The sequence below is a fragment of the Sapajus apella genome, unplaced genomic scaffold (assembly GCF_009761245.1).
Source record: "Sapajus apella isolate SASKATOON/1434 unplaced genomic scaffold, GSC_monkey_1.0 scaffold13, whole genome shotgun sequence".
In the NCBI taxonomy this organism is placed as follows: domain Eukaryota; kingdom Metazoa; phylum Chordata; class Mammalia; order Primates; family Cebidae; genus Sapajus; species Sapajus apella.
In genome coordinates this window covers 14,356,921-14,383,306 of record NW_022436953.1, presented here as the reverse complement: position 1 = coordinate 14,383,306, position 26,386 = coordinate 14,356,921, and the positions used below count along the sequence as shown (strand labels likewise).

Below are 26,386 nucleotides of genomic sequence, written 5' to 3'. Positions count from 1 at the left end.
TTTATAAGGTAACATCCTCTGACATTTTAATTTTATTTGCTGAGTCTCATGGAGAGACTAAATATAATTTCTTTAAAAGAAAGGAAAATTTTTGGATATGCCAATTAGTCCCATTGCAGTTTCAGGAAAAAGTATTCGCTCTTATGTAGTCTTATTATATTCAAACTATTTAAATATTAAATATCTTGATTTCACAGGGATATCCTAATCAGAGTTCACTTTAGTTTCTTGGTAGAAGTAATGAAATGTGTGCGCTCTTGCAAGGTGACAGCCTGTAGGGGACATGTGTTTTATACTTCTTTAAACTTTTTTATAACTTGTCATTATGCTGTTTACATGTAGCATCACTTCCACATGTAAGAATGTGATCGTTTTACAGTTCTGTTATAGATTAACATAAATAAAAGTAGGGGAACCAAAATGCTTTAAAAACTGTATCTATTTTCATTTTAAGAAACAATAACCATATTTTTTTTTCAAGAAAAGACATTTAGTTACTATCTTTAAAGTTCAAGTTCCATCATCTTAATATATAAACAAAACTGAATACGGGATTTAAAAAACCACACACACACACACAGGCTCTAGGTAGAGCTGTAATAAAGAAATTCCTTTTATAAACAAAATTTTAACTGAAAAGCCACAGTAGATGGAAAAAAAAAGAAGAAAGGATATTACTTGGTAAAATCCAGTGACATCTACAATAGTTTTACAGCACATTTAAGCATTCTAGGGTTTTATATCTTCACCTGCCTTCCATTTCTCAACTGATTCTTATAAAACCTCCAATTACGAACATAGGTTTGACCTCAAACCTAATCATGATTTTGAGTGCCAGGAAAAGCAGAACAACAGTCCAAATTTCTTAGTATCATAGCCTTAATTCAAAAATAGTTTTGTGTAAAACACAACACCCAACTAAATGGGGGGGAAAAAAAACAACCAAGCAGCAATATGTAATTATACAAAATAGCTATTAATTATATGGGAAGTGTTTTTTAGGATGACATCTAGAACACACTCGCTCTGAGTCTCCTCAATAATCAAATTGACTTAGACCAACAATACTGCTAAGTACTAAAAGCAGTGAAGCGAAAGAAAATATATCAAATAGTACATGCACATCTTACAGAACTTCCACTGAACTCCCCAATGGCTTCTATGCAATGTGCCTCTTTTCCGTAACTGTATTAACAACTACCAAGAAAGGAAAGATGAGATTAAAAGTAATGATACTGAACCGAATTGTTTGAAGCCAGTGCCCCACATGTGGGGAAAAGTGCATTTAGTTCAGCAGCAATATAGCACAGTGTGAAGATATTGTGCTTAGACACAGATATTCCAGAATTGAAAGATGTACAAGGCAAGTCAAGATATAAAACCATAGTACACTGTTAAATAACCTTGAAACATACATATATTGCAGTTTTCAAAGACATTCATGTCATTGTACAAGGATAGGAAGAAATCCTTAAAGTTACCTACTGTAGTTTATGATATAATAAATACATATCTATATAGCATTGTATATACATATATAGATTGTGTCTGTTTATATGTAATTTATTTATTTGCCAAATTATCCTGTTAGTTTTTGTGGATCTGCAACTTTCAGGAATGAAAAAAACTCTTTTTCACTACAAGTTTCTCTTCCCCCCAACTTAAAAAATATTCATACTAGAAAAGGTCTCAATACCCTTCCCCTACCCAAAGACTCACTTCAGGTCTTTTGCTTCACAACCCATAAGAGAAGCACAATTAAAGAAACTCTAGATTTCTGACCATGTCTTTTCACTTTGCCAGCTTTTTTGTTTTTTAACAAGCAAACACCTTTCACTATTTAAACCAGTTGATGCAAATTCTTTAGCAGAGGATACAAACTCTAGATTTGACTGAATAAAACAGAGCAAATCAAAACAAACAAAAAAATCCAGTGATTTACTCTGACTGTAAACAATACATAAAATTTAAATCTCAAATCTCAAAATAAGTTAAAGAAAAATTCTACCTTCAGGGACTACAATACTAAAAAGATACAACAATTGGTAAGGGGAATATATGAAAAGTTGCAACAAAATTATTTGCCCATTATTTTTCCTAAGAGAAAGTATATCTAACTATACTACCTCTGTCCCTTAAATTTAATAACTTCATAACTTGTTGGCAAATGTTTTAAGCAAACTGGCATATCAGATTATACAACAGAAAAACATCCATCAAATTCGGCAAAGAAAACTTATATAAGCCTTTTGTACAGAATTTTAAAAAAATTCTAAATGGCTATGATTCCTCTATTAGCAGAAACACATAATGCAATCTTTATAAATCTGCCATATATCAATATCTACATAAATAGATACAGATATAGATAAGAAACATTAATGGCAGTCTATTTTTGAACAGTGTGTGGGATCAGCAGATTTGTATCAGACCATGGCACGATATGGACCCTGCATCTTTAGGAACTGAATGATGAAAGAAGGCCCCCCAGCAACAATCTGAGGTGGAAGGTGACTGAGTGGACAGTTCTCAATACTCATGATTGAAAGCTTGCTGCAGAGTGCCAGCTCAAAGGGAAGGCTATGCAGATTAGGGTTGTCATTCAAATACAGTTCTTCTAGGTTCTCCAGTGTACCTGTTTGAAGAAAAAAATCCAATTACTATTACTGTTTTTTTTTTTTTTTTTTAAAATGAGATGGAGTCTCACTCTGTCACCCAGGCTGGAGAGCAGTGGTGCGATTTCAGCTCACTGCAACCTCTGCCTGCTAGGTTCAGGCAATTCTCTGCCTCAGCCTCCCGAGTAGCTGGGATTACAGGCGCCTGCCACCATGCCCAGCTAATTTTTTGCATTTTCAGTAGAGACAGGGTTTCACCATCTTGGCCAGGCTGGTCTTGAACTCCTCACGTTGTGATCCACCTGCCTCGGCCTCCCTAAGTGTTGGGATTACAGGTGTGAGGCACCAAGCCCGGCAAATCAATTATTTTGTAAAAATGAGTTGCTATTTTAAAAGTTCAACTGGGCATGATACTATTCTGGTCATTAAATATACTGAACATACACTTCCTCTTATTCTCCTTTCTTGGTTTTAAAACTCTACAACCATGGATCTCAAACTTTGCTGCATATTCAAATCAACTGGGGAGACTGTTAAAACTCCTGATGTCACACTCCATACAAACTAAATTAGAACCTCTTCCTTTATGGTAGGTCTTCAAGCTTGGAGAGCTTTTTGAAAATGCATATGTTCCATTTTCAGAGATTTTGTTTGGCATACATGTGACATTTATTTATATGTATTTTAAAACTCCAAAGGTGAGCTTATTATATAGTCAACGTCTATAACCACTTTTCTGTTGTAGATAATGTGACATTTTCTTAAATAAATTTCTTATATACAAAATTTTTGTTACTTAATATAAACCTTTAACTAAGAGTTATCACATATATGGTAGTAGTAAGCCAAAAATCAATTTAAATAGTCCTTTAAAAATTTTTCTTAGATTGTCTTAGGATACCTGTATTCTCTAGTAAAATGCCTCAATTAAATGAGGTCAGGTGAATAAATATACCAGAAATATAGGTATAAATTTCCCTCACGTGTTTCCAATTTTTAAATTTCAAAAATCAGAATATTTGACAGTGGCATTTATTAGAAAACTAACAGAAATAATAGCCAGTATGTAATCAATTTGTTTACATGTAAGATATTATTTAAGCTTCGGAGCAACCCTATGAGAAATTACTATTATCATCCTTATTTTACAGGCAAGAAACTTAAGGCTTAGGAAGTTTACATACCATGTCTAAAGTCACAAAGCCAATAAGCAACAGAGCTAGATTTTGAATTGTCAATTATCTCCAAAACCATTCTTAACCACTAACCTATAGTTCCTATGGGACAGGGAGGATGGGAGAACTGTAGATGGGAGAACATAAAGCATAGAATTACTAACTTAAAAGCGAACATTTAATTGCCATGTGACCTCAATCAAGTAATTCTCTTTATAAAGCAAGATCACAACTTGCACTGTCTGAAATTCCAGGTGGTCATGTATATAACATAAAATAATATAAAATAATGGAAATGAAAACACTTGGAAAATGTTAAGTTTTCCCAAATGTTAATATTAAATACTAATATTAATTCTAAAATATCATAAAGAAATGTTCTTTTGGCATAAAACATTATTAATTTAATTCAAGCCTGTGTAATTTTTAAATTTAGAAGAAATATAAAATGACTTCTAAATTGAGGCTTCATATAAAAACTATTAGAAATATAAGTATTCCAAAACATTCTCAAATATTGTATTAATCCTAAAACCAATCCTAACAGCCATTAGGAAAGCTAACCAAAACCAATCAACAATCAACCATTGGTGCTCTATTAAAAAAAAAAAAATCTTAAGCCTGACATAACCTCAGTTTAAAAAAAAAAAGGCATTTGACATATTTATCTGAAATACAGCTTCAATGCACAAGAGCAAATTATTAGTACAGAGTCAAGCATTCATAGGGTTCATACCAATTTCTTCAGGAAGGTGAGTAAGCAGGTTCTCTCCAAGGCCCAGATGTGTGAGATTGGTAAGATGACCAATGCCCCTGGGAAGAGTGGTCAACTGGTTGTTTGTCAAGACTAATTTCTGAAAGGTTAACAAAATAAAAAACAGTTACAAATTTCTTTCCTACAATTTATGTAAACTTAAAATAATACAATAAATTGACAGGGAAACTAGATTGGATAGAATAAGAGTCACTTAAGTTAAAGATTTTTCTTTCACAAAATATCATTTGTTGGGAACACAAAGCCAGATTATATGAACATAAAACTCAGCCCTAACACTAGAATAGGAAAGTCTATCTGATTCAAGAACTACATCAAAATCTTAAGAAAAATGTGCAATTTGGAATGGATTCCAAAAACTTTAATTATTTATCTACAGAACCATCAGGATGATTACCTGTAAATCCTTAAGATATGCAATTTCATTTGGCAAGGATTCCAATTTGTTCTCTTCTAGGTCCAACTCTCTTAACTTCCTAAGGTTTCCAAGACCATGGGGAAGCTTCTTTAGAAGATTGTTTGATAAGATAAGAACCTAATGAGAAATTATTGATAATGTTTGACAAATCATGAAATGAAATTTTATATTGTCATTGTGTGGCCTAAAATCTATTAAGCAATGCTAATTTTTCAAAGACTGAATATTAAAGATAATGTTCAATTATATAACATATGAAACATTTAACCTACTTTTCTAAAAAAAAAAATCACTATAGTTATTAGATTTATTTGATTATATCAAAACTAATGAAAACAAAAGGAGCAATTTAATTTTAACTAAATTACAAAAAAACTGCTGAATACTTACAAATGTTTATCTAATAGGAAACTATTTAAAACTGCTTACAAACCATTACTTAAGGAACCATAACTTCTAAACTTGCTGTATCAATCCACTATATTATCTGTGGTGTCCTTATGACATTGAAAGGCATACTGGAAGATACTGAAGGGGGGAAAAAAGGCAGAGGAAGATAACCTTTGTTCCAATAAAGTTACTAACTAGCAGAAAAGTAGGGAGACAGTACTGGGTTACAAGAAAGAGCAATAGGTAAAACACATATGTAAGGTTCTGGGTAAGTTTTAATGTCCATTTATTTTCCCTAATGTTATACCACCCATAATAAAGTAAACATACAATAAGACCAATAAAATAATAGCAGTCACTACTTGACTTTACTATTTGTAAGACGCTGCACTTAATGCATTGTGTGCATTATTGCATTTAATCCTAATTACACCTCTACAAGGTAAATGCTATTATTGTCCCCATTTCACAGCTTAGGAAACTGAAGCTTGGGCAAGTTAAGCACATAAATATACAGAGATAATTACACTCAGTTTTGTTTGACTTCAAAGCCCATGCTTTTAGCTATTAAACCATACTATTTTACCTTATTAATTTTAAAAATTAGATCTTTAAAATAGGTGGATATGAAGAAAAATTTTAAAAACAATATATTTACTATTAGTAAGTGTTTTCACCAAGAGAAGAAAACTCTAGGAACTTAGAAGCAGGAGAAATCATCCTTAACTGAAGAGGTGAAAATAAGATGGATCTTTAATTACAGAAAAACATACCAAAAGAAAGAAATAAGGGGATGAGAAGAGGGAATTCTAGATATAGAAAACAACAGGACTAAGAAGGCTAGAGATATGCATACCATATTTACAACACAGACAATAATCAACTTAACTAGCAAACAAAATAGCATACTTTATCATGAAAAAGTATGATAAAGCATTCTAAATGCCAGTCTGAGGAATCGAGAGTTTGGCAGACAATGGTGTAACTTTTAAACAGAATGAAGAAAAAGAAAATTGTTCTAAAGATGCTTTTACAGAACTTTTCTTTTAGAGATATTAATACTTTATGGTACTCAGACATACCAACTTTTAGTTGGCAAGAGTAATTCAGAAGCACTGAATCTAGACTACTTAAGTCAACATTTCATTATCCTATTAGGGTTGTATGTTTAAGTGAGTTCTAACATTTCTAATTATGCTCTTAGCCCAAATACAAATTGTATATTTCAATCTGAAATTTTTAAGTGAGATAAGTATGGAAGGTTCTGAGGTGCTCTAATTGCTCATTTATACTAACCTCAAGAGAAACGAGACCAGACACATCTTCAGGGATCTTTGTGAGCTGATTAGTGGCTAAATTCAATTCTACCATACTGGTCCAAGTTCCAAAATCCAAGGGAAGTGATGTTAACTGATTGTCCTGTCAAAGACAAAAAAAAAAGCATCCAAGGTAGAACCACAAAAACAAAGTTCCATATATACACCTGACACTTGGGAAAGAGAATTTTTAATGAAACAACATCTTAAAAAGATCCCTTAGGTGATTTGTTTGTAATGGAAATGGCAAAATACACTAGACAGAAGATTTCAAAAACCCAATGATAAATATGATGTTTTTACCATTTCACAATAATATGCAGAAATCACTGAATAAAATATAAATGCTCAAGTCCTACCAACATACCAATAACATTTTTCACAGAAATACAGAAAAAAATATGTAAGATTTATACAAACCACAAAAGACCCAGAATAGCCAATGCTATCCTGAGCAAATATGAAAACAAACAAAACAAAAAAGATATGAAAATAATAGAAGAAAACATCTAATCACAGCCCATAAGAAAACCAGGATGAGTTCAGGAATTCTTGAGGTGCTAAACAGTAAAGTAGGGGAGGAAAAAATAGTCTTAAAAATACAACAAATTAAATCATTAAAACACTAAACAGGCATTTACCAAATCACTTTAAAGATCTGTAACAAAAAATGGCAAAATGTTTTCATCACTAAAACAGATGATAAAAACAGTAAATATGAACTTAATTTGGTTTAAAAACCAGACATGGCTGTTTACAGAAAAAAAAGTATGCCAATACTCACTGTCTTTCCGGCTTCCACATATTCACCTACAAAGTATATTTTCATCAATAACGACTCTTACCACACTGCTATGTGTTAGGGGTATTGGGAGAGGATAATCAATACCCCATCCAGCTAAATAACAACAATATATACCAGTATGTTAACAGTGATGCTACCTCTCAGTGGCAATATTTTATATCCTTTATGTTAATCTGTATCTTTAAAATTTGCTGCATTGCACATGTATTACTCATCTCATTTCACACAAAATGACCCATAAAAGAAATCCCAAGTAGCGAATATCTATTTGAAAACCAACTTTTTCTTTTATTGTAATATTTAAACTTGTTATCTATTATAATATGTAAGCTTATTGCCTATCTATGCCTAAACTACTAATACTTATAGTATGATTTATAAAGTATTTTCATTTTTTAAAATTTACTACTGGAGCTTATTTATATGCAAATGTATAAACTAATGAACACCTGAACCACTGTGTTTTAAGCCTGTGACTACAAAATGAATGTTCAGAATCAACACCATTTCCACTGTTAAAACTCATAACCAGGCCGGGCATGGTGGCTCACGCCTGTAATCCCAGTACTTTGGGAAGCCGAGGCGGGTGGATCACGAGGTCAAGAGATCGAGACCATCCTGGTCAACATGGTGAAACCCCGTCTCTACTAAAAATACAAAAAATCAGCTGGGCATGGTGGCACATGCCTGTAATCCCAGCTACTCAGGAGGCTGAGGCAGGAGAATTGCCTGAACCCAGGACACGGAGGTTGCGGTGAGCCGAGATTGCACCATTGCACTCCAGCCTGGGTAACAAGAGTGAAACTCCGTCTCAAAACAAAACAAAACAAAACAAAAAAAAAAAAAAAAAAAAAAAACACCTCATAACCAGACTGATTAACAAATTTTAGTTATTAAAACTGTAAGAGTACCTTGAATTTCCATTAGTTTACTTGTTATACACTTCCAAAGAATCTTCATAAAAGATATACACCATATTTATGAACAAGTGGGGATAGAATTTAAAAATTATACATTTAAGATTATAATTTAAAGAACCACAACTATGTTCAAATGGTTCATCATGACAGGAAGAATACTATTAGCTATGTGGCCATTCAGTTATCTTCGTTGGGTCTAAAGTTTGTCCAGTACAAATTAAATCACTGAACTTGGTAATTTTCCAAGTGTTTTCTCCTTTTGCAGTAAACTTCATTACACATGTGAAACTCAATCACTGTAGAATATACAGATAAGCAAAAGGAAACTAAAGATCACCCATAAATAATTCTGATCTCTAAAGATAAACATTTTGGTAAAAAACAGCTATATGTATAAAGATAAAGATATTTAATATGTAATTAAGCATATTAAAAACAGCTTTCAAAAACTCTAGGTGGGAAGAAATTTTTTACATGCATTAACTTTCTTCTACTTGATAAAATGAGAATATTTCACCTAGTACGTAGTATTCTTTTAGACTGAAATATCATTTTTAATGACTCCACACTATTCCACTAAAGATAAATTAACAAAATTAAATCTCTATTAATAAGTTGGTACCGATGAAATAGACAGTTTTGCAATACATATCCCTACAACTATACTTTCACAGACATTCATATTTCCTTTTTTTGAGGGGATGGGGGACAGGGTCTTGCTCTCTTGCCCAGGCTGGAGTATAGTGGTGCCATCATAACTCACTGCAGCCTTGAACTTCAGGCTCAAGCAGTCCTTCTACCCCAACTTTCCATGTAGCTCATAGTACAGGCCAGCTAATTTTTAAAATTTTAAAAAGGTTTTTGCGAGACAAAGTCTCACTATATTGCCCAAGCTGGCCTTGAACTCCTAGCCTCCAGGGATCCTCCCATTTTAGCCTTCCAAAGCACTGGGATTACAGGCACATTGGCCACTAAGCTGGACCATGATTATCTTTTAGGACAAATTCCTAAGGGTACACACAGTTCTAAGATATTTGTTATCTGATACAAATTGTCCTGAAATGTCTTATCAGTTTAGACTCATCAGCAAGGTAGAAGTACTCACTCCCCACACAATTAGAGAAAAAAAGTATTAGTGGAAGTACTAGTTAAAGCAATTCCTTCCCCTAATATAAATATAAGCTTACCTTCATATTCAGCTTACTTAATACTTTTGCTCTGGAGAAAATTCCAAATGGAATTTTATTGATTCGATTGTGTTCCATATTGAGGGAATAGATGGTGGAAAACTGAGATGGACCACCCACTGGATATAACTGGAAGCAATTTCTAGCTAAGGTCAAACTATTCAATTTCACAAGACTTGATAAAAGACTCTGTAAAAAACAAAATAAACGTAAGAATTAGAACTGTGATGAGACTCATTTTGTATAGAGGGTAGACCCAACACAAATGCTTCAAAGGGCTTTGTGGGTGACAAATGACAGAGAGTGGTTGGGGAAGTTTGTAGCACCTCTCTACGGGGACAATCACTACACAGCTCTAGCAGATTGGTGCCTTGCACAAATGTGGGAATCAATGTAGATTTCCAGATTTTATAGGAGAAAACAGAAAATTTTCCTAATTTTTATTCTTTGGCTTCAATTTATTTAAAACACTGTATGAAGTAAGGAAAACACGTGTGTGTGAGAGGTGCCTCACAGGTGACTAATCTGAAACTTCTACATTGTAGAAACTTTAGTGTCAGCCCCAGGTCTGAGTCCTGTCTCTGCCAATGGCTGTGTGACTAATCCTACCTAGGTCTTAGTTATATATCTATCTCTAAATTATTAAGGTTAACATGATTCCTTTAAGAAACCATTAAATTCAGTAGATGATTATACTTCCTGATACTGCATAATACACTGCTTTTCTATATGGTAAAATTTCTGAAGCCATATATGGATCCATCAAACAAGTATTTACTTAGCACATAACCCCATCTTCCCTGACTTTAGCCTCCTACCATTTAACCAAAGTATTAAATGTTCAGGTATTACCAAAGTATCTCTGTGGTTAAGAAGATTAAGCTCTATTTATAGAAGTAAAGAACATAGATAAGAAATAATTAGAAAATAATATATGACTGTATATAATCAATGTACAGAATAAGCTCTCGCTATTCAAAGTCTGAGTCAAGGAAGAGCAGTATCAGCATACCCTGAGAGCTTGTTAGGAATGCAGACTCTTGGGCCCTACTCCCACTGAATCATAATATGCATTTTAACAAGATTCCCAGGTGATTTGCATGCTCGTTAACATCCGAGAAATACTAGTACAGGCTATAAACTGTTTTAAATCCTATCTTTTAATAGCTTGTGACTTCGGCAAGTTATTTTTCTGAACCTAGTGTATTCATTTTCTAAATAATGATCTGCTATGGGTCATAGTGAAGACTAAAATAAGTAACTTTACAATATCTATTAGGGAGTAAGTGCTTACATTTTAAATCCTTTCTCTATTTAAATTCAAAGCAAAGAACATTGGAATAACTGGAAAAACAGGATGAAGGCTGACAGTGATCTAGATCTTGAAGGACGAAAACATTTTAAAGTACTCGGAGAAACAGAAGAAAAACTCTAGATTCAAAGCAAAAGCACAAGCAGAAAGAAGCAAGCACTGTGTGAGATGTATATGTTTTTAAAATAATGTGCAAACTTCAGTTGTCCACTATCAGCAAATGGAAGACTTAGTACCTGAGGTGTGAGTATAACTGGAAAAGCAATCTGAAGGGATGAAGTAACTATATAATTGAGGATATAATTACACAGATAAATGAAACTTGTTCTTTATACTGAACCTTAAGAAGCTACCCTGAACATCTGTGTATTGTTGTACACACAAAAAGGAACAGTAGAGGTAAAACTGTGTCGAGAAAACTGCATGACAGTCAATTCAGGAAAAACCCCTACAGGCTACTCAATTGAAAATAAAGGAGTTTTACTGTGCCTCATGGCAAAACATGTGATTCTTATTATTCTTACTTTATTGAATTGACTTATATGATAAAATGTTAATATCTGAGAAGGGGCAACAAGAAGGCAGCTCTTCAGGCGCTCATTTCCTAGTCACACCGTGAAACAGGTCGCTTTTTTTTTTTTTTTTTTAAGAATCAGACACATCTAGGTTCCTATTTTATACCCTTTACTTAACATACTTCCAGAAAAATATTTAAGGTATGTTAAGCTCTTAACATACTTCCAGAAAAATATTTAAGGTAACAAATACGGCCAAAAATACAACCTCTCTTAAGTCTTATTTCGCTGTTTGATGAGGATACTCCAGTAACTGGTAGGTTTATGGCAAAGATTAAATGAGATAATACATGTAGAGCACCTAGACTCATACCTTGGGAATACGTGGTTCAAATTATTAAGTTCCTTTTCCTTATATGTATGTCTACATTAAAATAAGTCCATTTTCAGATAGTCTTCAAATGGCAAAACAGTCATTTTAGCAGCTCTGATTTCAGCTATTTATAGCCCTTATTGAAAACCACTTTTATGATTTCTTGCCTAACCCAGCTTCAGTATCTCATAAGTGCTGTCTAATGGATTTTGTTTTCCTTATTATAAATGCAGATAATTTCACATTTGCATTGAGATTATGCTGCTTCCAAAGCATACTGATTACTTTTAAAGACTTCACACTTTCCCATATTCAGTGGGACTGGGAGTGGGGCCCCAAGAGGTTACATATCTATCAAGCTCCCAGGAAAACCCACATATCCTAACAGGTACCCAGTGATTATTAGTTTCATTTCACTGACAATAAGACTGGATATATATCAATTAAAAATGTTTTTTATTATACTTTAAGTTCTGGGGCACATATGCGCAGATCTTGCTGGATTGTTACATAGGTATACATATGACATGGTGGTTTGCTGCCTCCATCCCCCCGTCATCTACATTAGGTATTTCTCCTAATGTTATCCCTCCTCAATCTCTCCACCCGCTGCTATCCCTTCCCCTAGCCCCTCCCACCCTGCAACAGACCCCCGTGTGTGATGTTCTCCTCCCTGTGTCCACGCGTTCTCATTGTTCAACACCCACTTATGAGAACACGCAGTGTTTGGTTTACTGTTCTTGTGTCAGTTTGCTGAGAACGACGGTTTTCAGGTTCATCCATGTCCCTGCAAAGGACAAGGACTCGTCCTATTTTATGGCAGCATAGTGTTTTTTTTGGCGAGGGAGGCGCAGGGGGGAGTGAGACGAAGTCTCCCTCTGTTGCCCAGACTTTACTTATAGAAGTAAAGTGCAATGGTGTGATCTCGGCTCACTGCAACCTCTGCCTCCTGGGTTCAGGCCATTCTCCTACCTCAGCTTTCTGAGTAGCTGGGATTACAGGTGCCCACCACCTCACCCACCTAATTTTTTGTATTTTTGGTAAAGACAGGGATTCGCCATGTCGGCCAGGCTGCTCTCCAGCTCCTGATCTCAGGTGATCCGACTGCCTCAGCCTCCCAAAGTGCTCGGATTACAAGTATGAGCTACTGCACCTGGCCTTGAAGAACCTTTATTCCTAATTTGATTACATACACACACATACTCACAAAAACTATCAAGATAAAACATAGTAGGTGCAGTTATGTAAGACATTTTTGTTACAAAAAAGACTTTGCATGGCTAAATCCATGAGTCCACAGTCCTTTTGTTGTATTACTACAGTTAAGATATGCTTGAACAACTATAAGCAAACATCCATTGCTGACATGCTAAAATAGGTAGGAAAAGAAGGAAAGTCAATAGTAAAAGACTAATAATGTTGATAAAGACAACTTTAAAAGAAGAGTATTATATTGGCCAGGTGTGGTGGCTCACGCCTGTAATCTCAGGACTTTGGGCGGCCAAGGTGGGTGGACCACTTGAGGTCAGGAGTTCGAGATCAGCCTGACCAATGTGGCAAAACCCCATCTCTACTAAAAGTACAAAATTAGCTGGGTGTGGTGGTGCATGCCTTTTATCCCAGCTACTTGGGAGGCTGAGGCAGGAGAATCGCTTGAACCCAGGAGGTGGAGGTTGCAGTTGAGTCGAGATTGCACCATTGCACTATAGCCTGGACAACGAGAACAAAACTCCATCTCCAAAAAACAAACAAACAAAAAGTACTATATCTTACCCAATTAACTCCTAGGCAAAATAAGTAAAAATATTTTTCTAACAGAATCAACAAAACCTAAAAATGTGTTGAAAAAAATATTTTGGCAATTGTTATATACTAAATAGGCCTTAATATTATTGTATAAACTTGAGTCACAGGAGAATTGCTGCTAGTATTAATTTTGATGACAAATAGTGCATTCTATATCATTTATCATCTTTTTTTTTATAACAGAACTGAGGTAGTAATATAGTTAAATTCTAAAACCAGCCATATAGCTTTTTCCTTAATACTTTTACTGCCACTTCCCAAAATGGAATGAGAAAGACTTACACGGTGCTAAAGTAGAATACAGCACACTTAACTTTTCTCCCAGTTTTTCCCTTTTTCTTAATAGGCTCATATATTCATTCTTTCTTATTTGTAGTTACTTTAGAGGTAGTGGTACATCCACAGCATACGCATTATTTAAACAATCCCAATCACCAAATTATTTACTCTGCTATAAACATTTACTAGCTTTCCTTGAATTATCTTGCAGACTCATTTCAAATCTTGTTTCTTCTAATCCATTTCTTACCTCTGGTAAAGTAGAAATGTTATTGTTCTCTAAATTTAATTCTTCAAGTGCACTGCATTTTGCTAATGATCTGGGTATTGCTGACAGTCTGTTATATCTCAGACCAAGACGACTTAAACTGGACAGGTTTCCTGTAAACACACACAAAAAAAGAAATTTATTTTTTACAAAATCTGATGACCCTCTCGCTGTCACAGGCCATCTACTAACAACTTACAAATTAATTTGAAGTACTGTTTCACCAAGATCCTTAACTTCTAGCACCAAGGAACCTATACTACACTATCAATTAGGATGAAACTGAAATCACTTTTATGCTCACTTGTCTTGGAGAAATAATGAAATACACAGCTGTAAGTTGGTTTTTAAATGAATGATTAAAGTAGTGGCATCCTTTAACAAGTTAATCTTTAGATAATGTCTAACTTAACTGCATCAAAGCAATGTATATTCAAAACTTATAATAATTATTCCATTTGTTCTACGTGATGATGATCCAACTTAGAACAAGTGGTCATATGTAAGTATGTGCAATTTTGGAGAAAAAAATTCCAAATTTCTAAAATGGTATTGTTTAAAATATAAATTACTTTCTGAAATCAGAAAGGTTCAATACTGGAAAGCTGACTTGAAGGCAAAAAATTTCTCAACTCCCTCCCCAAAAATTAGAAACCAAAGTGAAAGTTATAGTCTCTTTTATCTAAGCATATCCAGCTTGAGCACAAACTAGCCATTATTGAATAAATAAAAAGCAGAGTATTTTCTTTTCTTTTCTTTGGAGACTGAGTCGCGCTCTATTGCCCAGGCTGGAGTGCAGTGGTGCAATCTAGGCTCACTGGAACCTCCGACTCCTGGGTTCAAGCAGTTCTCCTGCCTCAGCCTCCAGGACTACAGGTGCATGCCACCACACCTGGCTAATTTTGTATTTTTAGTACAGATGGGGTTTCACCATGTTCACCAGGCTGGCCTTGAACTCCTGACCTCAGGTGATCTGTCCACATCAGCCTCCCAAAGTGCTGGGATTTCAGGTGTGAGCCACCGGGCCTGGCCTAACACAGTGATAGCAATAACAAATATTCTCGTTCTTACTTTTAACCTCTAAATTTTCTGGAGCTTTAGAAAATCACCCAATCCTTTTTTTTTCTCTGCACAATTGACACATCTCATTAAAGTGTCATCAGAAAGACACTGATGAAGTCACTAAGTGAAGCATCCTTAGTTAATTTAGAAAGCATTTTAAAGACTAACTTGTCTTTGCTAAGTGGTAGCTTTTATTGTTGCTTTTGTATTCAACTTTATGCATGTTGGAATCTCAATTAGAACCAGCAAACTCTTGTTTCCAAATACTATTTGTACAAAATGTTTCCTAATATCAGTTTCATCCCTTCTAAGTCAGTCACAAAATTCTATTTGTATTCTCAAAATAAATTTCTCATATTTGTCCCTTCTCCAATCTCACCCTCATAATTTTTTATTTTAGAGACAAAGTCTGACGACTCTGTAGCCCATGCTGGAGTGCAGTGATACAATCATGACTCACTGCAGCCTCAACCTCCCCAGGCTAAGGTGATCCTCCTACCTTAGCCTCTGGAGTAGCAGGGACTACAGGCACAGGCCACCACACCCAGCTAATTTTTGTATTTTTGTAGAGATAGGGTTTCACCATATTGCCTAGGCTAGTCTTGATCTCTGTGCTAAAGTAATCCACTCACCTCAGCCTCCCAAAATGCTGGTATTACAGGCGTGAATCACTGTACCCGGCCAAAAGTATTAATACTAAAAACAAACTATTCCCTAGTGTATCAAATGTAAACACTCTTTGCTAGCTTCTAGGGGTCCCTATGATACACTTCCACCCTATCAATCTAGCTACTTATTGTTTAACTGCTGTATAATTGCACAGTGCCATACAAGACACAGTCTGTCTCCTCTCAAGAGGCTTACAGTAGAGCAATATATTTTTACAAATAACTATAATACTTTGTAGACTACGGTAATACCCTAAAAGAGGTATGAACAAAATCTTTGAATGTTAAAAGATGGGGGAGACAACTTCTAACACAAAGGACCAAAGCTGGCTTTATAAAGTAGAAAAGTTAATCTTAGAAAGAAGGAATATCTCTGTCTCCAGGAACAGGAGGGAATGAACAAAAGATGAGCAAAGAGGGACAATAAATGTAGAAATAAGAAGTTTGGGGCACTTCACACTGTAAGGATCATCTTCTCCATAAAGTGAACACATAAGCTAAATTGTGAGAAAAAAAAAATGAGTATAGTGGTTTGAAGTTTTAGACAGCCATCCCGTGACATTTGATAAAAAGATAAGAGATGAAGAAGATATCTAGGAAGCAGCAATAAGAGTCATCTGAGGGTAATCAGCAGGGACTTTACCATAACATTTGTGAAGTAACTTGTCACATCACCAGCTAGTCAATCAAACTTGGCTGGCTCCCTATCAACAAATTTTCCTTCAAGATCTTCATTGACTTTGCTCTACTTAGCTTGTTTCCTTGACACAGAAGCATGCTCATTCTCACCCCCAAGCCGTTTGACTGTCATGCTGTTGTGCTCATGGACTGCATTTTTCTTCCATACTGAGTTCAATGCATTTGTTTATTAAGCCATTCTTGGCCATTTTATCAAGATCTTACTGACCTCCTGGTAAACTGAATATACCAGCATACTGTTTTCACCACAGTTGGCAATTAATTTTATTTTGTCTCATTTGTTTCATGGATTAGTTATCTCCCTCACCAGTCTGAAAACCCAGTCAAGTGAGGAGCTTTGCTGTATTTCTCTCGATAGAATTTGTTTCAGTGCTCAGCATACAACAGGCATTAATTCACACTTTCTTAATAATTACAGAAACTAAAACATTTCATTATTTGTCCTCCTTTCCATTAGGAACAAGATACAAAAAAACTACATGTTAGGCCCATAAAAATCTATTTTCTTCAACCCATTCTCATATTATAAAACAGCATGTCTATGAAACAGATTTTATTGGTCATGATTGAAATATATATATATATGTATATATATATATACACACACACATATATATATATCTGGTCTATCTCAATATAAATTAATTATTCTACAAATATTTGCAGAAAATTTTCTGGGATACCCAACTTCTGAACAGTCCATGCTTAGATACACAATTCCAACTTTCTGCATTCCCCCCACCCGTGGCACCACATCATTTTTAGTTATAAAATATTTAAATTTATCTCCCTATTTTTCTTAGATAATCATGGTTTATAGTATGATACATTCCTATTGAGACCTAAGTACTTATTTATACATATACAAATGTAGAGATTTCTTATGTTTATGTGTTTGCTTTCATATAAATAAGATCATTCAATATGCTTCTCCCCCCCAACCATGTAACAGGTGACAGATATATTTTTATGCTGAGTGAATACAGATATTATCACATTCTATTGAGTCACTGTAAAGTGTTTCATGTGTGTGCCATTATCTTGCTAATCATTGCTCAATTGATGGCATTTAATTTTTGAAACGAGGAATTCTGTAATAAATATCTTAGACATATATCTTTATGCACATGTGAAAATATTTATGTGTCAGAGGATACAGATATTTAAAATTTTGATAAGTTGTAACAAAAGGCTATATAATTTTTATTTCCATCAAGAATGAAGAATAGCTCCCATTTACCCACATCCTTGTAAAAAATGGGGAGGAATGGTATCAACATTTTATCCCTTGTCTATTCCAATCCTATGGCTACCGCTACAGCAAGGTCAGCAGAAGTGAAAATTTTCCTGCAAGTAGTGATGTCTGATTATAAAGAACTTCAAAATCTTCTGATAAAATTTTAATTTCCTATATGCAGCTGCAGATAAAAAGAGGTGGCCAACCTTTAACAAGACTATAGCTTTCTCTCCTTTACATCACTGCTTTCCCTATGGAAGAAAGTTGTTCCATTGTAACAAAATGGCTAAAGTGTTCACCAAGGGGTCTTTGAAGTCTGTCAGAAGAGGGGAGAATTTATTAACAGTAGAAAGTCTCCATAATTTTGCTCCATCAACTGATATGCTTCATTTAATAAATCCTTCACAATATCAGAGTAGATGAATATAATATTTGAAATGTTTTTTATTCACTGAAAACTAAAATCTTTCTGTGGTAACAAAGATTAGCAGGGGAACCAAATTCTAAATGTTTGTCAATGCAAAAGCCTAGTAAACAGAAGCAGATTCTTGAAATGTCTCATCCAAAACCAAATAACTCTTAAGATTCTCACTTTTAAAACCAGAGTAGGTTCCTAGAATATAAAAATTACAAAATAAAAATAATGTAGCTAAATTGCTATATGACATTATCTACTATCAAAACCAGTAGTAATTTAAATTAAAAGGTACCTCCACCTTTGTTGGATCTAAACTTTTTGCTTTTTGGTGGGGCAAAAGGGGTTGAATTTCTAAAAATGTAATCTATGAGAATATGCTATTCTGATGAAGAAATCTCACATTTGCAAAGGCCCTATCACTTGAGACCACTGGCATATTCAAAGAATGTCATCCACATTTTGCCAAAGTCTATTACTCTCAGCTAAATAAAAGAGGTTTAAAAAATTAAGGATAAAATATCAAAACTCCTTTACACCAGAAGAAAACATCAGAAATCTGGCATTTATTGTGATTCACCCTCTGCTGTGGTTTCAACTCTAACCTCTCTCAATGAGTGGTTTTAACCACAAACTAAACTGCAACCTAGAAATCAACACATAGCTGCTTTAGTGTTGAGCCATCTTGACTAAGAAATAAAATCATTGTTGCCACGCTTCTGTATATAAACGTAGGCTGATCGCTGCCAATCACCAGCATTTAGCTTCTGAGTGCTTAACTTTGTCTATAAATTGTTCTGTGCTCCACTTCGACAGCTTGCTTTCTTATGCTGTCAGATTTTTAAAATATGGTGAAATCAAATGGCTATGAATTAAAATTAGATGCTTTCAATTTCAGCAAATATAAACAGCAACTTTAGGTTACTTTAGTATAATTTTTGAGTAAGACTAATTTAAATTATCTTATTTTAACAAATTAGCAAAAAAAAAAAAAAATTGTAGGAAAGACTCAGGGTTCGAAGGATGAAATGTCAAAGGTACTATTATTTTTTCTGCAACATTAAACTGAAAGCAAACTGAAAAGTAAGCAACACAGAAATTCCTGAATGTTAAAAACCTGAAGAACACCACTTTATTAAAAAGAAAACTAGTAAAGTTGTTACACATACACTGCACTGTAATTACCTAAAACCCAATTACTAAAATGACTAAAAGGCTGCTTGTTGATATAACCATAATTACTGTAACATTTCTTCAGAGCCCAGTGCAGCAAAAAGGCCTCTGTGAATTGTTGTGTGCTCTAGCCTTGAAGGCAAGGTTTTGTGGCATAGTTCTCTCTAAATCTCATTTTAAGAAGGAACAAAAAGTAAACTATTTTTTCCTGCGTTGGACCATTTCTTCCCTGGATTACATAGAAGTACCAGAGGTACCAGAAAGCTTTAAAAAAACATCACATTCATACTTCAAAACAAAATAACTGTTGGAATGAAGCTTATATTTTCTTTTGTTCATAGCTAATTTCTGATTAAAAAATATTCATATAAAATAATATATATTTTTAATTCAACAAGGCAGGCTAACAGTTAAATCTAGAAATAAATATGTATTTAAGCACTCTCTTACTTAACTGCAACTTGGTACCCCCCCACACACATCACCACCACCATCCCATTTCCTTCTGTCTTTTCCTCACATCCTATAAGCTGTCAGTGATACCAGCTACTCAACCTGGAAGTAAATGGCACTCATTATCACAGGGGAGTGACAGTTACTCCAGGAATGTTCATGTTAAAATAAGGAAAAAGGTAAAAATATTCTGGTCTACTTATAAGAAAAAAGAAAAGAAAGAAAAGGCAAGCAAATATAAAATGATTTCTGGAAAGTGATTGTATGATGATACAAGATTTGATTTTCAGTTATGAGTGTAGGGCCAGATTTTTTAGTCCAGGGAAAAGAGAGTGGGCAGCTGCTCCTAGGCCAGCAGCAACTCTGTAGAATAGGTATTGGGCTTTCTGTTTGTGAGATTTTAAGTTATACTTTCTCAGAACCAGAACAGGATTTTAAACAGGTAAATTATCAGGAGAACCATAATTCAATTTAGTTTCCACTGGCTATTTTGGGTAAATTGTTCTTCTTCAATAAATGAGAGTGAAAATCTTAATTAAGACTGTTGAAATTTGTAACAGACCAAGGCTCAACTGTCAAAGTTTCCCACCAAACCTCAATATTCTGCTACATAATCAAAATACTGGGACTGAAAAGGATGGGGAAAGAGGAAATAATTATTTAATAAACATGGTAATTGATAAATGACTACAATATCATAAACAGTTTCAATAAATATTACTCATTTATTTTGCCATTTACTCAAAGTAACAGCTGTCCTATACTTGGCAACAACTATCAAAGCATATAAAAGTAAATGCAACGTTATTTAAAATTTTCTTGTTGTTAATGTTTCAGTTCTCACTGATTTCCAATATGTAATACTGTGATCTGACCCTCCAGAGTAAGTTAGAGGTGAGGCATATGTGATATTCTGAGATAACATCTAAACTACAAGAGATTAATAACGAAATCAGATGTTTTCACATTAGTAAACACACTTTTATACAGAAGAATTACTTCTAATAGGACCCTGCACTCCAGCCTGAGCAGCAGAGTGAAACTCAGTCTCAAAAAAAAAAAAATTTTTTTTTAAATTAAATATTTATGATGGAAATTATGTAAACTGAGATGTAATTTTTCTAAATAAACATTATAGTATCCTTATACCACATTAATAACTAAAAAGGCATCAGAATTTTTAAAATTCCCTTTACTGGTATAAATTATGGGCAATCAAAAAAATAAACAAGACTACATACACACAGAACATATCACAGCTCAATTCAACTTTCTGCAATTTGTCTAAGTCTTTGAAACATATTTTGAACTTCAAGACATCTCCTCACTTATCCCCTGAGTATTACAGATAAACAAACTTTAAATTATATTGGCCGTGTTTAAAAAACTAAACACCAGTGGTTTTATTTTACAGTATGTACTTTAGCAAAAAAAGGACCACACCCGGTATAATAACAAATAAGCAAAAGCAGAAAAAGCCACCCATTTTGCAATTTAAGCTATGATAGGATATATATACACGCAACTTGATATGCTCTCTCTTTTATAATCCCATTGGGCTCATTTCCTTAAAACCTATTTTCTTTGTCAAGAAAAGGAAATGAAAAGTGATTTTAAAATATTATCTTAAAAGTCTTACAACTTTAGTAACTGTGAATTTTATGAATTTTCATTACCAAATGGATCAAAAATAGTCCTGTTAATATCCAGTTAGCTATTAACAGCTATCAATATCTTCTTTCTCCTCTCATACCTATAGTATCTGGGAGGTCTAGCAGTTCATTGTGCTGCAAGTCAAGGTTGGTTATCTGTGTACAGTTTCCAATCTCCTTTGGAAGGTGTTCAAGTTGATTGTGAGCTACATCCAGCGTAATGAGGTTACATAATTCACCTGTAAATTGACCAACATAAAAATTCAATAAGTATTCTTAAAAGACATACTAGATAATATTGTAAGCAAAAAAGTAAATTTTATAATTTCTGAACACAAATAACTGGAAACATAACCTTTATTAGGTAGGCAACTTTTAAAATGTTAAATTATTTACTGAACATACTTGCATTGCAAGAAAATAAAAACTTCATTTTTCTATATTACAATTTCATTTTCTTTCTCAAAAACTAAGTCAACCACAAATCTGAAACCATTACTTCAAAATGACATCTGATAAAATTAAAATATTGTTTGTGAATGATTACTTTTCCAACCTGTATTACATGCTCTTTTAAAGTAACCAATTCAATCACAAATGTTTATATATTCCAAAATTTGAAATACTGATTTTGTTAACCAAATCCAGCACAATAATACCAGATATGCCTTGAGTTCAGTTTGAGGGTCATAATCTACCTCAAGATATGGAAATGGAAAAGTGATTTAAAAATATTGTCTTAAAAGTTTTACAACTTTGGTAAATGTGAATTTTAATCTTGAATTTTCATAACCAAAATGAATCAAGAATAGTCTTCTTAATATCCAGTTAGCTATTAATAGCTATCAATATCTTCTTTCTCCTCTCATAGCATCTGGGAGGTCTGGAAGTTCACTGTGTTGCAAAACAAGGTTGGTTTTCTGCATACTGTTTTCAACCTCCTTTGGAAGGTGTTCAAGTTGATTGTGACCTACATCCAAGCTTTCAAATATGAAATGAAATCTCATATATACTTTCAAATATGCAAGTGTTCTGATGTTATATAAATGCATAAACTGACATTTATAAGTAAAAATAGCTTCTCAATTTACTAGGACTCTAAAAGGACAGAAAACAAGGTATAGTTCTCCCTTTCTATTCTGGTTCAAAGGTCTGTACTGGCAATTTAAATTACCTAGTGTTATTTAGCTTTAAAAAACATTTTCATTTTTATTGGTCTTGTCAAGGTTTTTCTATTATTATTTTTTAAGGCAGAGGTTGGAGATACAGAAAAGCACAAACTAGAGAACTTTTAATGGATGTGGAACCCACTATTAAGCTAAACACAATAAACAGGCAACAAAAGAAAAATTGATAAATTAGATTTTATCAAAACTAGAAACTTTTGTGCATCAGAGGATACTAAGAAGAGTGAAAAGACAACTTATATAGTGGGAGAAAATATATGCAAATCATGTATCTCATAAGGGATTAATATCCAGAATATATAAAGAACTCCTACAATAAAACAAGACCACCATGAAAAACCTCAAAGAAGCCAATTTTAAAATGGGGAATGGACTTCAATAGATATTTCTCTAAAGATATATAAATAGCCGATAAACACATAAAAAGATGCTCGACATCAGTAATCATTAGGGAAATGCAAATCATGAGGAGACACCACTTCACACCCATTGGGATGGCTATTATCAAAACATAGAAAGTAACAAGTACTAGTGAGGATGTGGAGAAACTGGAAGCTTTGTGCATTGCTTTTGGGAAAGGGTACAGTTGCTGTGAAAAATTGTATAGTGGTTCTTCAAAATATTAAACATAAAATTATCATATAATCAAGCAATTCAACTTCAAGGTATATACCCAGAAGAATGGAAAGCAGGGATACAAACAGGCATTTCATAGCAGCATTATTCACAATAGTCAAAATGTGGAAACAACCCAGCTGTCTATTAAAGAATGAATAACCAAAATGTAGTGTGTATATATAATGGAGTCTTATACAGACTTGAATACATTACCGACATGCTAAACATGGATAAACCTGGAAAAAATTATATACCAAGTGAAATAAGCCACACGCAAAAGAACAACTTTATGATCCCTTTTATATGAGGTACCTGAAATAGACAAATTCATAGACACAGAAAGCAGAATCGTGGTTAGTAGGTACTGAGGAGAGGGGAATGAGGACTTATTATTCAACAGGTACAGAGTTTCAGTCTCAGTTGATGAAAATGTTCTGGAGATGAGTAATAGTAATGGCTGCACAGCAATGTCAATGTGCTTAATGCCAGTGTACAAGTAAAAATGGCTAAAATTATAAATTCTATGTTATGCATATCTTATAACAATAAAAAAAAAAAAAAAGTACGGGACATAGCTAAGCCAGTGCTAAGAGGGAAGTTTATAGCACTAAATTTTTACATTACAAAAGGTGTAGGATCTCAAATCAGTAATCTAAGTCGCCATCTCAAGAAAACAGAAAAAGATAAAAATAAATCCAAGCAAGCAAAAGGAAGGTAATAAAAATAAGAGTACAAATCAATAAAAATGAAAAGAGAGAGAATAGTTAATGTAAATACAAGTTTGTTCTTTGGGGGGAAGAAAAACAATGTTTATTGCCCTCTGCTATGACTTAAATAAAAAAGGGGGAAGACACATATTTCAAATAATAGCAATGAAATAAAGGAATACAGATTCTATGGTGCTTTAAAAGATAAAACGATTATATTACAAAAATCTTTATAATTATAAATCATAAATTCAAAACCTTAGAAGATATAAAATTATTTCAAAGCCACAAGCTACCGAAACTCAATCAAAATGAAACAGAAAACCTGCATCATATGATAATCATTAAATAAATATTTATAAGTAAAAAGTTTTTCAAAAAAGAAATTCCAGGTCCAGATGGCTTCACTGCAGACTTTTACCAAATGCTTAGGAAAGAATTAACACCAATTTTACCCAATGCTTTCCAAAAAAAAAAAAAAAAAATAGAGAAGAAAACAAGTTCAAACTCATTTTGTGAGGTATTATCTTGATATTAAAATCAAAGACAGTACAAAAAGACAGCATAAAAAATAATAGCACTATAACTCAATGTCTCTCATGAGATTTATATGTCAGGAACTTAGACACAAAAATCCTCACCAAAATGTTTGAAAACTGAATTCAACACTATAAAAATGATTATATATCATCACCAAGTAGGATTAGGATTAATTCCAGATATGAAAGGAGGGTTTAATATTTGGAAATCAATCAATGTTATTTACCATATCAACACTCTAAGGAAATAAAAATCACTTGATGATTCATACAAGGAAAACTTTTAACAAATTCAAAATGCATTCATGTTAAAAACTCTCACCAATTTAGAAACAGTGGGGCATTACCTCAACTTAGCAAAGAATTTCTATAAAAACTTACAGTTGACTTCCAGTTTCCAATCTAACACATAAAAAATTTTGAAGTCATCACTCCTGTCCTCACAACAAGAAAAAGGTTGAACAAACTGAAGATCATCAATTCTTCTTACATCCTTTTGAGATCAGACAGCAAACCTCTGCCCCCAGAACTGGAGAGAAATGTGATAGAGTTACCAGGAGTCGAAGCCACAGCTGGGAGCGTGGTAGGAACACTGACTGCATTAATTAATTCATTCGAACAAAAAATTACTGCTATGTACATTCTCTTTTCCAAGCACAAAACTGGGCACTGAAGAAACGGACTACTTCAGTATACCAAATGCTTGTATTCATGAAATTTAAAATTTGTAAAAGACTATAATGTGATTTGCGGGAGGCTAGAGTCTCTGCTCCAAATAGGTCCTTCACTGCCTGCTTAGAAAACTTCACCATTAAAGGGCCATTCTTTTGGATCTTCATGGCCATTCACAGTCAAAATTCTTTATCTTTAAGGTGGTGACCCATTTCACTGACTCATCGATGAAAGAAAAACTTACTGTGCACCTTCTGGAGATTCAGCAGTGCAGGAAACGAAGGAAGTTTCCATCCACATGAAACTTACACTGTAGTGTGCATGGAGTGGGGAATCATAAAATAAGTAAATAAAGTTGTCAGGATGTGATAACTGCTGTAAACAACAAGAAAACACAAGGAAAGAAAGTTGGAACTGACTGTTGGGGGAAACTGGAATGAAAAAAAAAAGCATGTTTGAACTGAGATACAGGGGACGGGAGGGAAAGCAGTAAAGGAGAGGAGGGGAAGTGAGAAATCTAGGATCTTAAGTATCAACCTAAGGAATCTGGACCATTTTGACTAGATAATAAAGCACAATTTAAAGTTTTTAAGCAAACCATGATAATCAGAGTGCTGTTCTACAAAGTCTGTTTTCTCACAGATGTGAATGGATGGACTGGAGAAAGAGAAACAGAAAATACAGAGCCTAGGTTGAGGCTATTGCAATTAGCCCACAAGAAATAGTGTGAAGGTCTACACTACGTCAATGGCAGTAGAAATAAGTGAATGAACAACAGGCTTAGTATCAAAAGAGACAGAAAAAAATGACAGTAATGGGATTGAAAAACGCTCTTCAGACTATATATGGCGAAGATCTGTTTTTTTGGTCTTTTGTTTTTCCCAACCAGTTGCAGATGAATATTTAAAACACAAACTCACACACTTGGATGTCTCAGCAATGTCAAATTCTAAATGCTTACTTTCAATTTCTGTTCTTAATTTGGGCAAACTAGTAACAAACAGCTGGTGGCCCAGTACCTGTCTAGTGAGTAGGTTACACCTTGATTAGAATTATAACAACAACAAAATCCTCTGATCCCAGATATTGAGGCTGGGTTGATAGAGAAGATAAGATGCAATTATGAGAAAGCAACAGAATCCACAAGAAA

At 33.9% G+C, this 26,386-nt stretch overlaps 1 protein-coding gene across 5 annotated transcripts in view; it reads right to left on the bottom strand.

Annotated features, from left to right (window-relative positions):
• Nucleotides 1–478: 478 nt before the first annotated feature.
• SHOC2 (SHOC2 leucine rich repeat scaffold protein) overlaps nt 479–26,386 on the bottom strand; it is an 88,752-nt gene continuing 62,844 nt past the window's right edge. For 4 of the 5 annotated variants that reach the window (XM_032281601.1, XM_032281597.1, XM_032281600.1 and 1 more), the window contains exons 3-9: nt 21,615–21,752; nt 14,137–14,267; nt 9,602–9,790; nt 6,670–6,792; nt 4,963–5,100; nt 4,527–4,644; nt 479–2,635 (exon numbers count right to left, since the gene is read on the bottom strand). In XM_032281601.1, coding sequence (XP_032137492.1) covers nt 2,427–2,635; nt 4,527–4,644; nt 4,963–5,100; nt 6,670–6,792; nt 9,602–9,790; nt 14,137–14,267; nt 21,615–21,752 — 1,046 coding nt within the window. In that variant the 3' untranslated portion in view covers nt 479–2,426. The remainder of the gene's footprint in view (nt 2,636–4,526; nt 4,645–4,962; nt 5,101–6,669; nt 6,793–9,601; nt 9,791–14,136; nt 14,268–21,614; nt 21,753–26,386) is intronic. The other variant, XM_032281598.1, reaches the window with a different exon arrangement.